The 15,261-nt window shown below is 43.4% G+C and overlaps 1 protein-coding gene across 3 annotated transcripts in view; it reads left to right on the top strand.

The window, feature by feature from the left end:
* Positions 1-15,261, top strand: part of SPEN (spen family transcriptional repressor) — a 104,106-nt gene that overhangs the window by 11,885 nt on the left and 76,960 nt on the right. For all 3 annotated transcript variants that reach the window (XM_068241648.1, XM_068241649.1, XM_068241647.1), the window contains exon 3: positions 5,050-5,523. In XM_068241648.1, the coding sequence (XP_068097749.1) occupies positions 5,050-5,523 (474 nt within the window). The remainder of the gene's footprint in view (positions 1-5,049; positions 5,524-15,261) is intronic.

Here is a 15,261-nt window from a genome sequence, read left to right as displayed (position 1 = left end):
GTTGATCGCTAGGGAACTAAGCTATCATGCACTCTGTGGATTGTACTCTTCTGTAAACTGGAAGCTGGCTTCTGAAGACTGAAGACTCGCACCTTTTGGATCTACAGAGATTGGTTCCTCTGGGGATTCACCTGACACGTATCTGGCAATGTATAAAACTGCTCTACAATGGAATGTTATCTGGTATTGGAGAAATTCACTGGACTCGGGACTAAAAATGGATGCTGAAGCTGGAAAGGGGATTACTGTAATCAAGTGACCTGAAAATGTCGGGAGAGAGGGAGTACACCTAGCCTTCAAGCCCGAGTGGTTGGAATGTGGATATAGTCATTGTCTGGATGTCTATAACCATGTGAATTAAACGCTGGCTTGGACATATACATGTGGTGGTTTCCGTGAAAACAGCAGCTGCTGAGACAGTTTTTTTTTCTTTTTTTCCCCTCATTTTTTGGTCTTCAAACATTCAAGTGGATGATACTCGGAATCTGGGGGTTGAAGAGCGATCATAATGGTTTTTCCCGCCCATAGGATGCTCTTCCTCTGTGGATTGCTCCCTTTTTTTTACTTTTTTTTTTTCCAATTTTTCTTGGTTTGGTTACCTAAGAATACACTTTTCTTGGTTCATCAAAGGTTTCATTTGAACCCAGTGCCCTTTTGCCTCATTGAGAAGGTGGATTTACCCTAAAAAGGGACCAAATTGGGGAAGTTATGTTCTCAAATCACTCCCTAGCTTTAATTGGGATTGTAGGTCGTGTTTCCTCAAACGGAAAAGGTTGGTATGTGCTGCCCTGTATATATTGCGCCCCTCTCCTAACCCAAAGCCAATCCTGTATTTCCACTAACCCCCTGTACAACTTAGCACTAATAGATACAACAGCAGCTGTGTTAGCTCCTAGTTTTCTGATCTTTACAACTTTGCTTCCTCCTCTTCTTCCTTTCTGCTCTTAATTTCCTCTTAGAGATTGTATTGATGTGTCTTTTTCGTAACTGTAATACTAAAGCTACCTCACTCTCTTGTCTCTAAGTTTCTGCTTTTCTAATACTTAACAGTGAAAAATTCTGTTTTTTCCCTGTTCAATTTGCCACAGTCCTCGCCAGTGCAATATTTCCGAAGAAAAGTTAAGATTTTTTTTTTCCTTCTATAAAATGTTTTCTGTTTGTAGTGTGAATGGATGTTCTGAATTCTAGACCTTAATTTCAACCTTGGGGAAATGCTAGTCTACATGGCAAACATGAATCTGACCTCCCAGGCGGAGAGGTTTTAAGCTAGGCTGCAGAGAACCAGGATAATTACTGAAGACCCTACTCACCTTCTGCATAAGCTTGACTGATTACCTCCACCACCACCTAGAAGAACCACCAGAGGCTGTATGACCAGAGGAGGCAAGAGGGGGATGAGGAGCTTCGGGTTAGGCAGTCGTAGGCATAACAATGTGTTCCCCTAGCGGACACACATTGAAACTTTTATCTGCCCGATGCCCTCTCAGCTACCATATTGTATTCTGAGGAAGCCCGAAAAATGCCTGTCAGAGGGGGACTGTTTATCTGTTGCACAGTTAAGACCCAGCACAAAGGATTTCAGCGAAACTATTAGTTTTCTGTTTATGGTGTACTTTTTGTGTAGTATGAAGAGAAACGCAACATTGGTGAATAATGACGTAATTCCACTGATGTCACACATGTATCGCCAGAGTAGAACTAGTCTTCTGTCTGTTGTCCTTTCACTTCAGACAGGAACACACAATTCTGCGAAAACATGCTTGAATAGCAGATCACTGTCTGTGTTTTGTGTTCAGATGTAGTATGTGGCAGGAACGCCAGCGAGTCTGTGATCTAAAACATTTTCCGCAACACTATTGGGGGAGCGGTGCCCTCTAAGAAAAATGATGGATGCTGAGTGCCCAACCCCTCCCCCCCCTTTCCCATATCCACCCTGTTGTAACATCAACTCAAGTTCTACTTGACACACACACATTTGTTAGGAGTACTCGATATCTGCAATCAACTAAAACTCTTATTCAGACTTATTTATTCTTAATATATCTTTTTTTTTTTTTTTTTTAATTTTAAAACTCGGTATCATAGACTGACAATAAGAAGTACCCCCCCTACTCAGATCAAGCACCCTTCGGGGCATGCGTACCTAGGATCCTGGAACAGGTTGAGCAGTCCTTGACATACACGGACTGTTTAACATGAGATCAGAACAGATCCTTTAAAATGCAGTCATCAGTAGCATCTGTAAGCAATGAACTTGACATGTTAAAATGGAATCGAGGAGAGCTATAAACGGGAAAGGGACAGGGAGCCCACTATAGTGTAGTATATAAATACTCAAAGAATCCATAAAGTCTGAATAATGGATTGACACTCACAGGCCTGGGTTACCACAAAGGCAACCACAGTTTGAATGGGTACAGAGAACAAACCCGACCCCACTCTGGTTAAGAAGTCACCCTCTGTAGTACTGGAAGCATGGGCTGACACCCTTACACCTGGGATGGGCAACAAGTGCTGATATAATCGGAAAACAGAGGCGCCAACAAATATGAAATATGCTAAAAGCAGTTTAAAAGGAGGTAGCGGTGGATTTACCTCCAAAGGTCACAAATGGTCTTAAAGAACTACACCAGACGGCGTGTTTTGCAGAAAAAAACATCTGTTGGAAAAAATAAATTGGAATGTCTGAGAACCGGTTTCTGAGCTCGGTGCCGCTTTAAAATTTGTTGGCAACTCTGATTATCGATTTATACCAACCGAGGATTGCTCAGAAGTCAGGCGCTACTTGTAATTGAGGTGCCATGTCTGCCTGGCTCTGCATTATAAAGGGAATTAATGTATACATCTGTCCTAGCCAGCATATACTGCTACATGCCACGCATAGCTTTCTTTTCTTATATGCGCTCAATAGCTGATTAAATGTAGGGTTCAAAGATGTACACATTAAGACTTTCATGGCAAAATCGATCATGGCCCACTCCGCGAGCCTTTTTTATTGCCCACCGATTTTCATGGGAGGAGGTACTCCTAACATTATCAGATTACCTTTCACGTAGAAGCATCAGAAATGCTCTAATTCACCACCTGCTAGCCCTGTATCAAAATATGCATACACTTGCATTAAGTAAGGAGTATGCTCATTAAAAAGAGATAGAACAGTGGCAATTCTCCCACACTTGTCCACATGCAGCAGCTTGCAATGATCGTGCTTGAATTGATACTGGAATAAGGTAGACCTTTTTTAGCTGGCACATGAATAGCCTTGCCTTAAGTGTTATCATGGGCTCATCACCGGTTCAGGATTGTGGCAGCGAGAAGATTGATGATTTGTTTAGATTCGCCAGTGTCCCCTGAACAGCTTTTTTTTTTTTTTTTGAAGCAAACATGTCATTCATCCCTTGACTACTCTAAGTACTGAACTAGTCCATCGTAATTAGTGGAACACTATTACACTCATAACCTTGAAGCCTAACACCTTACTTATCCTTTAGAAATTGCAGAAGGTACCCATACATTACTCAATTTTCGATTAAGCAATCAACTTAATTGGGCCATCAACTACAGTGTGGCTGATCGAATGTCGATTGAGTACTGGCCCACACACTACATGCTTAATCCTGTCTATTCTCCTTCACTAATTGATCCGAATGATGCTCTGCCTCCATGCTCTGAAACCAAAAATCCATTCTGTCAATCAAAATATTGTGAATGTTAGCTGATTCCTCTCCAACGTGCCTAAATCATGTATATTGGTTGTTTTGGCCAGATATCGGACAACAACTTAAATAAATGTAACTTCCATCGATGAGGCGGAATGGAGAAGGCACAGAATATTTATATCAGGCTTTTCGCCTGACTGTCTCAAAGCGCCAGAGCAGCAACAGCTAGGGCGCTGTATAGGCAGTCGCAGTGTTAGGGAGTCTTGCCCAAGGTCCCCTCACTGCATTGTGCTGGCTTGCTGAACAGGAAGAGCAGAGATTCCAACCCTGGTTTCCTGTGTCAGAGCCCTAACCCATACACTATCCAGCCACTGTGTCAGAATGAAGCATAATCTATTCTCCCTCGACCAATAAAATGATAGAATGAAAATCGAGGAATGTATGGGAACCGTCACTGTCCAGATTAACCTCCTGTGCCCAACTTTTAACCTGCTTTGGTGGCCATCCAATGTTGGTGCCTCACTATTTTAACCACAGCAAATACAATCAAATCCTTGAACCAGTCTACATGGAGTGCAAACCTCATGAATCTGACCGGTCCATGTACACCTGAGCCCTACATCCCATTGCTGGGACTCAGGTGATGCTGAAACGAAACCTCTTGACAGCCCATCTTGTATGTGGCATCCAAGCTCACCCTCATAAGATGGTAATGCCCCATGGATAACTCATAAGATACCAGTACCCTATGAACTAAAGCAAGTGTCCAGATGAAGAAACCTCTGGATCGGGGTGAGGTGAGTGAAGCGATGTGCGTTTGTGCTTTTAACTTTGCCCCCATTTCAAGAGTTTCAACTTCAAAGTTCTGGTTCGAGCACTTCCTCTGTGCGCCTCTTTGAACTCTGCTGCGGCTTCCGGCAGGGAGGTATTGTTAGCGTGTCGGGGCCCAAACTTTGCAGATGAAGATCTGTGGAGGTAAGTACACAGCTTTTCACTCACCTCGCCACCCCCTTTCTGTAGCATTAGCACACAGTAGGAAGTTTCTAAGTCTAGTTAGAAGCCTTTATGGTCCCGAAAGACCCAATTCCACGACAACCTTCCCAGCTTGGAAGTTAAGTCTGCCTTGTGGAATTTCCATGGTCAGTGGATTTGCTTTTTGTTTGTCATTATTACTTTCCCATAGCTGAACAAATTCTAGTATGTAAAGAATGCAAAGCTGCCAGTCCTCACCAAACCTAGTGCTATGTAATGGCCATGAAACCCCTCACACGTGGCTCATACAATGTATGTTCAATCCCGTATAGTTACATGTTAACGACTGCATGAACTGCTTTTTCTTCTTAATGTACTGTGGCAGGAGACTGAATACTGCTTCCTTCTCTTGAAACAGGGCTTCTGAAACACGGGAGCGGTCATATGACCATAGTGCCTATGGACACCATGAGAGGGGGACTGGAAGCTTTGAACGGACACGACATTACGATCAGGATTACTATAGAGACGCTCGGGACCGGACCTTACAACATGGAATATTCTATAATTCTCGCAGGAGTCCAAGTCGCTTTGACACTCATGAGTCTCGTTATGAGTCAAGGACCCGGGAGCCGTTTACATTGCCTAGCGTGGTACACAGGGATATCTACAGGAACGACATTTCCAGGGAGGTACGAGGGAGGCGGCCTGATCGGACCTACCAGCATAGCAGGAGTCGCTCGCCCCATTCATCCCAGTCCAGGAACCAGTCCCCTCAGAGGCTGGCTAGCCAAGCAACGCGGCCCGCCAGGTCACCCAGTGGCAGTGGCTCCAGGAGTAGATCATCCAGCAGTGACTCTCTCAGCAGCAGCAGTAGCACAAGCAGTGACAGGTAGGTTTTACAGTGAGGACTACTTACCCCTCGGTCTTCAAGAAGGCTCTAAAGTGGAGCTCTAGCCAGAATTTTTTTTTTCCCGGTTTTTGAATCGAGTCAAGAAGAGTGACAGAATGGTGTCTTGCTCTTATTGCTTTCTTAGTCCAAAGTGGGGAGATTTTCCTTTGCTCTTTTTATAGACTGTACATATCTGGTCAGAAAAAAATCCAACTAAACCCAAAATTGGACAGGGAGAATTCTGATAACCGTACAATAAGGGAATATTAAGGTGAGGGAGTAGTGGACAGCTGGTGAGCAGGTCAGTCAGGGTTGACCATGTGTAGGAAGAACAATCTATGCTAGACTTAAATTCCCACCACCGCTGCATTGCAGTAGAGACCATGTGTTTACATGAGAAAGGCGGGACTTGTAGTTTACAGGAAGCAAAGGACCTCGGGAACCTATCAAGCTTTGTATGGAGAGGTCCACAGCTGCAGGCAAGCAAGGCTATCCTATGTGTTTTTGAACTTGTAAAGTTCAGTGTCAAAATTTAACGTTTACACTAACCAATGCGATTGCTTTGGGAATTATCCTTGTCAAACTTTGGGTTTGGTTGGCCTTTAATACGATTTTCAAGCAAACCTGTTTACACTGACATTTATATACAAGAGCTGGCACAGCAGAGCGTTGGATCAGATCACGGTAGATTGTTGGATCATATGTTCAGCTTGTCAGAACCGAGGCCCAGGCTTTCCTGCCTTTCCGTTGTATGCAGTATGTCGGCAGTCTATCGAGGCTTCCATGGTGAATTGCGTAGGTTAGAGGTCTGCTTTAATACTCAGCTATGAAACTGATGGACAGAAATAATGACATGTAGAACGCAGAGGTGTATCTGGTTAGTGCTGTTTATTTTTGTTAGAGACTGGTAAATAAGGGCTTTCATATAGATAAGCTGATGGTACTAATGCTTTACCCAGTCTGCAAATCTGAACTTTTTTTTTTGGTTTTTAGCTTTTCCACATAACATGTTCCCTTTACCTTCTCTTGTTTAAGTAGATCACATCTCCATCTTGATAATAGTTTACTATATTTGGTCCTTCTGTTCAGTGTAATAGAGTGGCGTATAAATGGAGATTTTCTTAGGAAAGTGTTAAAATGAAGATAAAATGTGTGCTGCCCTGCTGAAGGTTACGCCCTTATGCCTGGTATACACTTTGCAATTTCCCATCAGACGAGTCGAATGGATAATTTTCAACATGTCCGATAGACTCCTGATCGATGTTCAGATCACTACTACACAAAATCGATCATATTATTGAACCGGAGCAGATCGGACATGTTAGAAATTAGCAATTGGATCTGATGGGAAATTGCATAGTGTGTATCTAGCATAAATCAGGTGTCTGATGGGCCTGATGTCTGAGGTTTTAAAGAGGAGCTGTCAGCCATACTATCTCAGAAAAAAACACTACATATAAGTAGATAAATACTTGCTCTACTTAACATATGTATTGCACTGTCCACGTTTTGATTTTAGTGATTTTTCTACAGTAAAAAAAAGAGAAATATTTCTTAGCATTTCCCATTTTAAGTGAGGCTATTTTGAAGCCAATTCTGATGTCATTTCCTCCCTGATTATGTATACATTGCCCGCCCTCCACTATAGAAAGTGCATTGTCTCAGCATGAGAAATACTGGCCAATCGGAGAGGAACAGAGGTGTGGGAGGGGAAAACAGGAGGGAAAGAGGCTTCAGCCAATCAGGCTACTTTAGTTAAGTCTGAGGGGAAGTACAGAAGCAAAAAAGGACAACCCAGCATGCCCTGCAACTTCCTTTTTGTTTACCAAATTTTGTGTGTACCAAAAAAGAATCGGGTAAACCCGGGAATGATCATTTATCAACAAGAATAGTAATATTGATTTTAACTTTTGGATTGCCTGATTATAGCATCCTTATTACTTGTTTACCAGATAAAAATAAACAATTGATTTTTTTTTATTTTATGCCTGGCATTTGAATTGTGTCCCCTGTAATGAGGCCGGCTGTGCCAGTTAACAGCATTCTCTTGTTTTCAGTGACTGATAGAGATGTATACCTTGGTGCATTCATTGAGACTCTTGTCTGATTTTGGTTGTGTTTGCTGGACTGCTGGTGAAAGTCTAGGACTCCCGCTGTGTTACAGGAACCCCTAGTGATGTGGTGATTGCTGCACTCTTTCTGTACACACAGATGTGTCTGCATGCTTGTGTCACATTCTTGCCCTTACAGTTACAGCATCAGTGACAGTGTGACTTGGCAGGAGATAGCATTGCTGCATGTCTGTGTGTGTCTTGTGATTAATGTGCTTCCAATTCACTGTGTCTCGGCCTTTTTGGAGAATTCTGCACAGTCTGCCTTTTTTTCTAATCGCTCACCAAAATGGCATGAATTTTTTTTTTCCGTTTATTTTCTTTATGCCCCAAAAAAGAAACTAAACCATGAAGCTAGAGAAAAAGAAAAATCTTGGTGATCTCTCTCTTTATAGGCAAACTCTTTATTTGGCTTTTGTGATTACTTCAGGTGGTCAAAATACAGAAAGTAACAGTTGTTGTTTTATATCTGCTGCGAATAATATTCTGTCTGTGTATTATAACTTGAATCTGTCAGGTTAACCTCTTCTCTCCCTGCACTGCTTGTCACATGACTGCAGGACGCCAATAACTGTTTGTTCAGCAGCTTTAACATGAAGTTCCTCACCCCCAATCCCTAGGAGAGGAGTGTTTGGTGCTATTACAACAAAGTAATTGGAAACCTTATGAAAAGATATATAATATATGCTTAAAGAAAGTGATTATGTGGAGAAATGATCAGAAGATACAGTGTCAGAAATAAAATGTTTCTGTAATTGAAAATAGCAGTTCTTTCCAGAGGAGAACCTCATTTGTATAGAATTCTGAAGCTGTCCAGGTGGCGGGTGAAATTTGTACAGTAGCTGACTCCACTGACCAAAATTAGAGCAAATCTCAAATGTAAGGTTCCAGTTGTTGCTTGCTGTGTGTGGGATAGTTTGTTCATAGACCATCTGCTTACAGGGGGAGATTTGTGAAGAACGTACAGAACACAAAACGGGAACAGTGAAACCATTTATAAAAACATTTAGTTGTATTCATAAATTTGCCTTTTGTTTCCCGAGAAAAGCTCTGAATGAAAATGCAACCTTGTTCAGACACCCTACAAGCCTGGTTCAGACATCCTACAGACTTGGTCACACAGCCTACAGCCTGGTTCAAACACCGTACCTAGGAGAGGTGTAAAAAAAAATGCTGTATTGTGGAATATACCGTGAAAACTTAGCAGGTGAGCCTGGAACTGCTCTTGTATGCCGGTCAGGATTGCAGGTGCCGGAGCTACAAAGATATGAAGGGCAGCCATGAAAGATGCTCTGGTAATAGAGCAGCAATGGCCTGATTTGCACCAGACTCGGTCGCCAGCTTGCTTGATAAATCCCCCCGCAGAGCTGCTGCTTACATCCGTACAAGAGAGGATTTACTACACAGAAGGGTAACTGCACTGCTTAATATTTCACAGCAAATATTTATACGGCGTAATCCGCTCAGATGAAATATAATAGACCACAAGATCACAGCTTCGTAATTGCAGTAGCCTCTCGATTAATACATGTGGGTAAATATATATGGGACAATATAGCAAACTGCTGATTACCGGTATTTATCTATTGCTTGTCCTCATGTGACTCTCTGAGCTTCATGCTTTGCCTTATATTTTCTTTTCTAATATTTATAGAGGTAAATGTAATTGGTTGTTTTAATGAGATAAATCATTTGTGCTTCTGAAGGAAAGTATGTTTTACTTGTGTCTATGCTTACTTGCTGTCTCTCTCCCGTATATTATTCAGAAATAGACATTTGCCTTATTAAAACAGGTGTTTGGGATAATTCAGGTTGGTGCAAGCATACAATGTCTCCCACAATGCATCACTGCTGAATATGCAAATCATCCTTTGTTGTCCCTGTAAGCTAGCCACACCTCTAGAACCACTGGAATGCAATGATGTATAAGCTTGTTAATTGTACAGAGCTACAATAATCCGAAGTGTTTTGCAGAATTTGCATAGCATGTAACCACAGAGCACTGTACTGTTACAGCCAATAGCTAAAGATCTATTTCGGCTACAGCTGGATACACGTCAGATAAAAATCTTTGAAAACCGAGAACTGAATTTGCTGCATCGGTTTGTCAGGAAGGTTTGGATGGCAGATCATTCTATCGATACTGCACACGATTAGTGCATGCAAAAGACCTGAGAAATGCTTTTATAGTTTCTCTATTCTTCTTCTTTGCATGCGCTGTGCACACCGAAGAAATATCTGATGATCTCATACACATCTTGTGTAATGAACGATTGTCGGCAGATCATATGTAGTTGAAAGATTGAGAGACAAATATATGTGTTCGTCATCTGTGGAGGATTTTTGCAAACTGTTTTACAATTACCACCAGATCGATCGTTGATCTTTTGTTTTCCAAAGACTTATCTCACGTGTGTACACAGCTTGACTCTGGTGAAAAAGTAGTCTTTATAATGTAGCATGCATGTAGCTGAGCAAACTCTATGCCTAAGCACTGATTGTCAGCCTGATGGGAGTAAAGAAATGCTACTGTTATTATTATTTGGTGATTATTGCACACAGACCCATCAGTGTTACATGCTGTACGTGAGTCTTTAAAGCGGATCCGAGATGAAAAACTAACTATAACAAGTAACTTGTCTGTATATCTTATCTAAAGTTTAGATAGTTTACACAGCAAATCTAGCTGCAAACCGCTTTCATAGAATATGATTATTTCTTCCTGTGATACAATGACAGCAGACATGTTGTTTGTAAACATTACACAGAGGCAGGTTTATCTGCATCTTGAGCAAAAAACCTAATCCCCCCCTCCTCCTCCCTCCTTACCTTTGCCTCTGAAATCTCTGGCTAGTAACACCTCCCCCTCCTCCTGCCCAGACTGAGCTCCCATGAGCCCTTGCTACTGTCTGAAAGTGCCTTGGCTCTCTGAAAACCTGTGGGCGTGGCTTGTTTCGTTTATAGGGAATTAGAGTATTAAAACAAAAAAGTATTTGGCTTGAGGAATGCCCTATAAACAGTAGGAAAGGAACACAATTATGCAATGAGTAAAAGTTCATCTCGGATCTGTTTTAAGGAAAGATTTGTATATAAATCATCAGATATGTCATTGTTTCCCCAGGGATGCAGTAAATATCCTCTGATTTTTTTTTTTTTTTTTTATTATTTTTTTCTGTAGCAGAGCCAGTCACACGAGATATAAAACTTGCTACGTTCTATAGTTTTCTGCACTCTGGAATGCAGTGTACGGTATATTGATGGGCCACTAGCTTGTGTGGGCAGCCCTCTCTTCTCTACCTCACCCAGAGCTTTATGTACGTTGTACAAAGTGTTCTGTACCATGTATTGTCTGTGCGGTCTCTGCAGAAATTCTATTGTATTTTACTTGCAGTGCTATGGCAGAGGCAGGTGCTGTAGAAACAATAATATAATTTGATAAGATGTAGCCTTACTTTTATACTACGTAGCTATTGCTAGGATCGTGTGCTCAGAATGTTGCTACACATGACTAAACCAGATGCGTTGTTTTTAATTTTTTTTGTATTGTCTGTTTTTGTTGTGTTTACAAATGTTATGTTTAAAATCTTCATTGCCTTTTCTTGTTGTTGTTAATTTTCTGTCCGATTTACTGTCAGATCGGATTCATTCCAACATGTCCGATATGCTTTCCGATCGATTTCCTATTGTAGTGAACGGAAATCGATCGGAAAATGCTCAGAAAGCAGATCGGACATGTTGGAAATAATTGATCTGACAGAAAATCTCATAGTGTGTACCTAACATTAGGGCTGGTACACATCAAGCAATTTTCACTTCCGATTCTGATCACTGATCAAGAAAATATACAGCCTGCCGCCAGCAAGTGATCTCAAGCTCAAAATCTATTTCTTACTTGATCGGAAATGCTGGAAAATATAAATCGAAATACTGGCTGTCGTTCATTCCATTCATTTTCAATCTAAATATGATCGGAAATCTGATTGTAATTTGAAATAATCCCCTACATTTGTATGCTAGCTTTCTTCGATCTGAATATTGATTGACTCACTCGCTCGGATGGGACCTGACGTGAAAATTGCATGGTGTGCATCAGCCTTTTGCAGTGTGCACGGACAAGCGGTTCTAATGCCTGGTACACACCATGCAAATAGATTTCCGACAAGTCTGATCTGCTTTCTGATCGTTTTTCAGACCGATTTTCAACCACTTCTATCCAAAATCAATCAGAAAAATGATCGCTAATCAGATTGTTCCTGTTAGAAATAATCGCTTCAACTCATCTATCTTAAAACAGAAAGAATTTGCGATAATTCAGGTTGGAGTGAGCTTGAGATGTCTCCCAGGGCATCACTGCTGAATATGTGCAAATTAGCCATTGTACCCTTAGAAGCTAAACACACTCCAATGAGTTCTGGGTCACCATGAGCTTGCTGGTTAGTCTGTAACCCATCTATCTGACTGGATATTGCTTGGTGTGTACCATGCGTAATGTTTGGCTGCTTGGGATTTGATTCCTGTGCGTCAGTAATACGTTTTCTTTCAGCAATAACAGCTGTGTATATATTTGGTAACATCCTTTTTTGTAACTGGGGTAAAAAAAAATTCTACAGAAATCCTTGTGTATTTGGTCCATGCTGGATGTGAAATGGTTAGCATGGATTTTTCTCTGGCTGCTTTTGTTCTCTAGGAGTGGTTTTTGTTTAGGGGCGGGGGGCACGTGTGGGTCTGCGGGTCTGATTTCGGCGGTGCGTGTTGTCCTCTGCTGTTCAGCCGAGGCAGTGTTTCGTTTCAGCCATGCTCTATGTTTATACCGAGCAGTATTTTTAGCTGCGAGTCCATAAAGAAGACGCAGGAAGCAGTAGGTGGCTGCAGCTATCTGCCCTTTGAAGTGTGTGGGAACGGAGCGTGGTCCGACGACGTTGACTGTGCAGTCCCGAGCCGTGAGCCCGCTCTCTGGTCGCAGGGCTGCAGTAAAGAGGGCTGCTTGTTTTGTGTGTCTGCAGCCAGTCTGGACTGGAATAATCCAGTTTCACTTGGCCGAGTGCCACCTCCCAGGCCCAGCCAGCACTGTGCACTTCCTTCATTGCTGCCGCCCAGAGCCTGGGGGGAGGGGGGCCCTCTCATAATGCAGAGTGTGAACTGCTTTTCAATTAACCCGGATATGTTACAAAGAGGCCAGCTGGAAGGGGGGAGGGGGGATTTGCAAATGTCCCTCTTACACCCCCTCCTTTCTGTATTTGTCTAACACCAGCATTGCTGCAGTCCTGTGTTTGCAGATGTGACTTGGAAAACAGACCTTTCTAGGTTGAGCTGTGAATTTTGTCCTATTTCACTTATAGAATGTTGTGCTTTTTAGTACATGCACGACCCAGTACACTCTAAAATATTCACTCCAGATCCTGTTTTCAATGGAGAAAATGATCGGATTGTGCAAAAAAAAAATAAATAAAAAAAATATACAGCCTACTGCCAGTGATTGATCCCAAGCTCTAAATAGATCTTAGTGGGGAGCATAGATACATGAGAACTTTGAAACTCTTTACAATAAGGACATCCAACAGTGCAAGTACATACATAGATGTGTGGTTTGAGACATTACCAGTACTGGTACATGTTCATGTCATACATTACAGCAGACTAAAATACTACGAGGAGGTCACTGCCCTTGCAAGCTTACAATCTAGAGGATCTCTTTCTCAATCGTAAGACTAGCTATCGTTCCATTTGTATGTCCTTTTCGATTCATTTTGGATTGACATCCAATCAGAAAAAATGTTTTAAATCTGGTAGTTACGTAGAAACGTAGGAGTGTACACTAGCTTCTATATCCGATGAATGTGAGATCTGAATATGTGTACGATCACTTGCTCGAGATCTGAAGTTATTATTGTTGTTTAGTATTTTTAAAGCGCCGACATCTTCCGCAGCTTTGTACAGAGTATATGGTCTTGTCACTAACTGTCCCTCAGAGGGGCTCACAATCTAATCCCTACCATAGTCCTATGTCTAGTGTAGTGTATGTATCGTAGTCTAGGGCCAATTTTGGGGGAAGCCAATTAACCTATCTGTGTGTTGTTTTTTTGGGTGTGTGGGGGGAAACCGGAGTACCCAGAGGAAACCCACGCAGACACGGGAAGAACGTACAAACTACTTGCAGATGTTGACCTGGAATGGTTTGTTTCAGGCTTAAAAGCTGCAATCAGCCTGGAATTCTTTTTAATTAACATATAAGAATGAATGGTGCATGAGCCCATTTCTCCACGGGGAATAACGAGGTCAAGCACGGCACGGGGAATAGCGAGGGCGAGCACGGCACGGGGAATAGCGAGGGCGAGCACGGCACGGGGAATAGCGAGGGCGAGCACGGCACGGGGAATAGCGAGGGCGAGCACGGCACGGGGAATAGCGAGGGCGAGCACGGCACGGGGAATAGCGAGGGCGAGCACGGCACGGGGAATAGCGAGGGCGAGCACGGGGAATAGCGAGGGCGAGCACGGGGAATAGCGAGGGCGAGCACGGGGAATAGCGAGGGCGAGCACGGGGAATAGCGAGGGCGAGCACGGGGAATAGCGAGGGCGAGCACGGGGAATAGCGAGGTCGAGCACGGCACGGGGAATAGCGAGGTCGAGCACGGCACGGGGAATAGCGAGGTCGAGCACGGCGCGGGGAATAGTGAGGGCGAGCACGGCACTGGGAATAGCGAGGGCGAGCACGGGGAATTGCGAGAGCGAGCACGGCACGGGGAATAGCGAGGTCGAGCACGGCGCGGGGAATAGTGAGGGCGAGCACGGCACTGGGAATAGCGAGGGCGAGCACGGGGAATTGCGAGAGCGAGCACGGCACGGGGAATAGCGAGGGCGAGCACGGCACGGGGAATAGCGAGGGCGAGCACGGCACGGGGAATTGCGAGCACGGCACGGGGAATAGCAAGGGCGAGCACGGCACGGGGAATTGCGAGCACGGCACAGGGAATTGCGAGGGCGGGCACGGGGAATAGCGAGGGCGAGCACGGCACATCACAGCAAGATGATCACACATTTGATTTTCTTTTTGCAAGAACCAATCCATGGAAAACCTTTCAGTGGATTGGTCATAATCAATTTCCCAATCGGAGATCAGTAGGTCAGAAAGACAAATCTTGATCAGTTAAGATCTACCAGCATATCCAACCATTAATCACCTGAGAATACAATGGCTATCAATTGTTTCCAATCAGTCCCTCTTCATGTTGTTGTCCCTCCCCACTGGTCCTCTGTGAAGTTATGCTGCCTCCTTGAGGCTTTCTCTCTCCCTCTCTCACTCACTCACTCACTCACTCACTCACTCACTCACTCACACACAATCCAGTCTTACTTTAAGCCTAAGGGGCCCATACACTCAGCCGATTTTCTGGCCGATCGCTCGATTGCAAATCGGTTGGCCAATCGATCGATGGCCGATTTCGATGGATTTCCATCGAACTGGCAGGGTGGAAAATGTAGGTCGATCTGATGAGATTGCTTTTCAGTTTGCATTGGCCTTAACCTCCTTGCCGGTTATCCCGAGCTCAGCTCGGGGTAACCTGCGCAGGAGGATATCTCAGGCCCCGCTGGGCCGATTTGCATAATTTTTTTTTTTGTTACAAGCA

The sequence above is a fragment of the Hyperolius riggenbachi genome, chromosome 6 (assembly GCF_040937935.1).
Source record: "Hyperolius riggenbachi isolate aHypRig1 chromosome 6, aHypRig1.pri, whole genome shotgun sequence".
In the NCBI taxonomy this organism is placed as follows: Eukaryota; Metazoa; Chordata; class Amphibia; order Anura; family Hyperoliidae; genus Hyperolius; species Hyperolius riggenbachi.
Note: the sequence above shows the minus strand (reverse complement) of the source record. Positions and strands in the feature narration are given on the sequence as shown.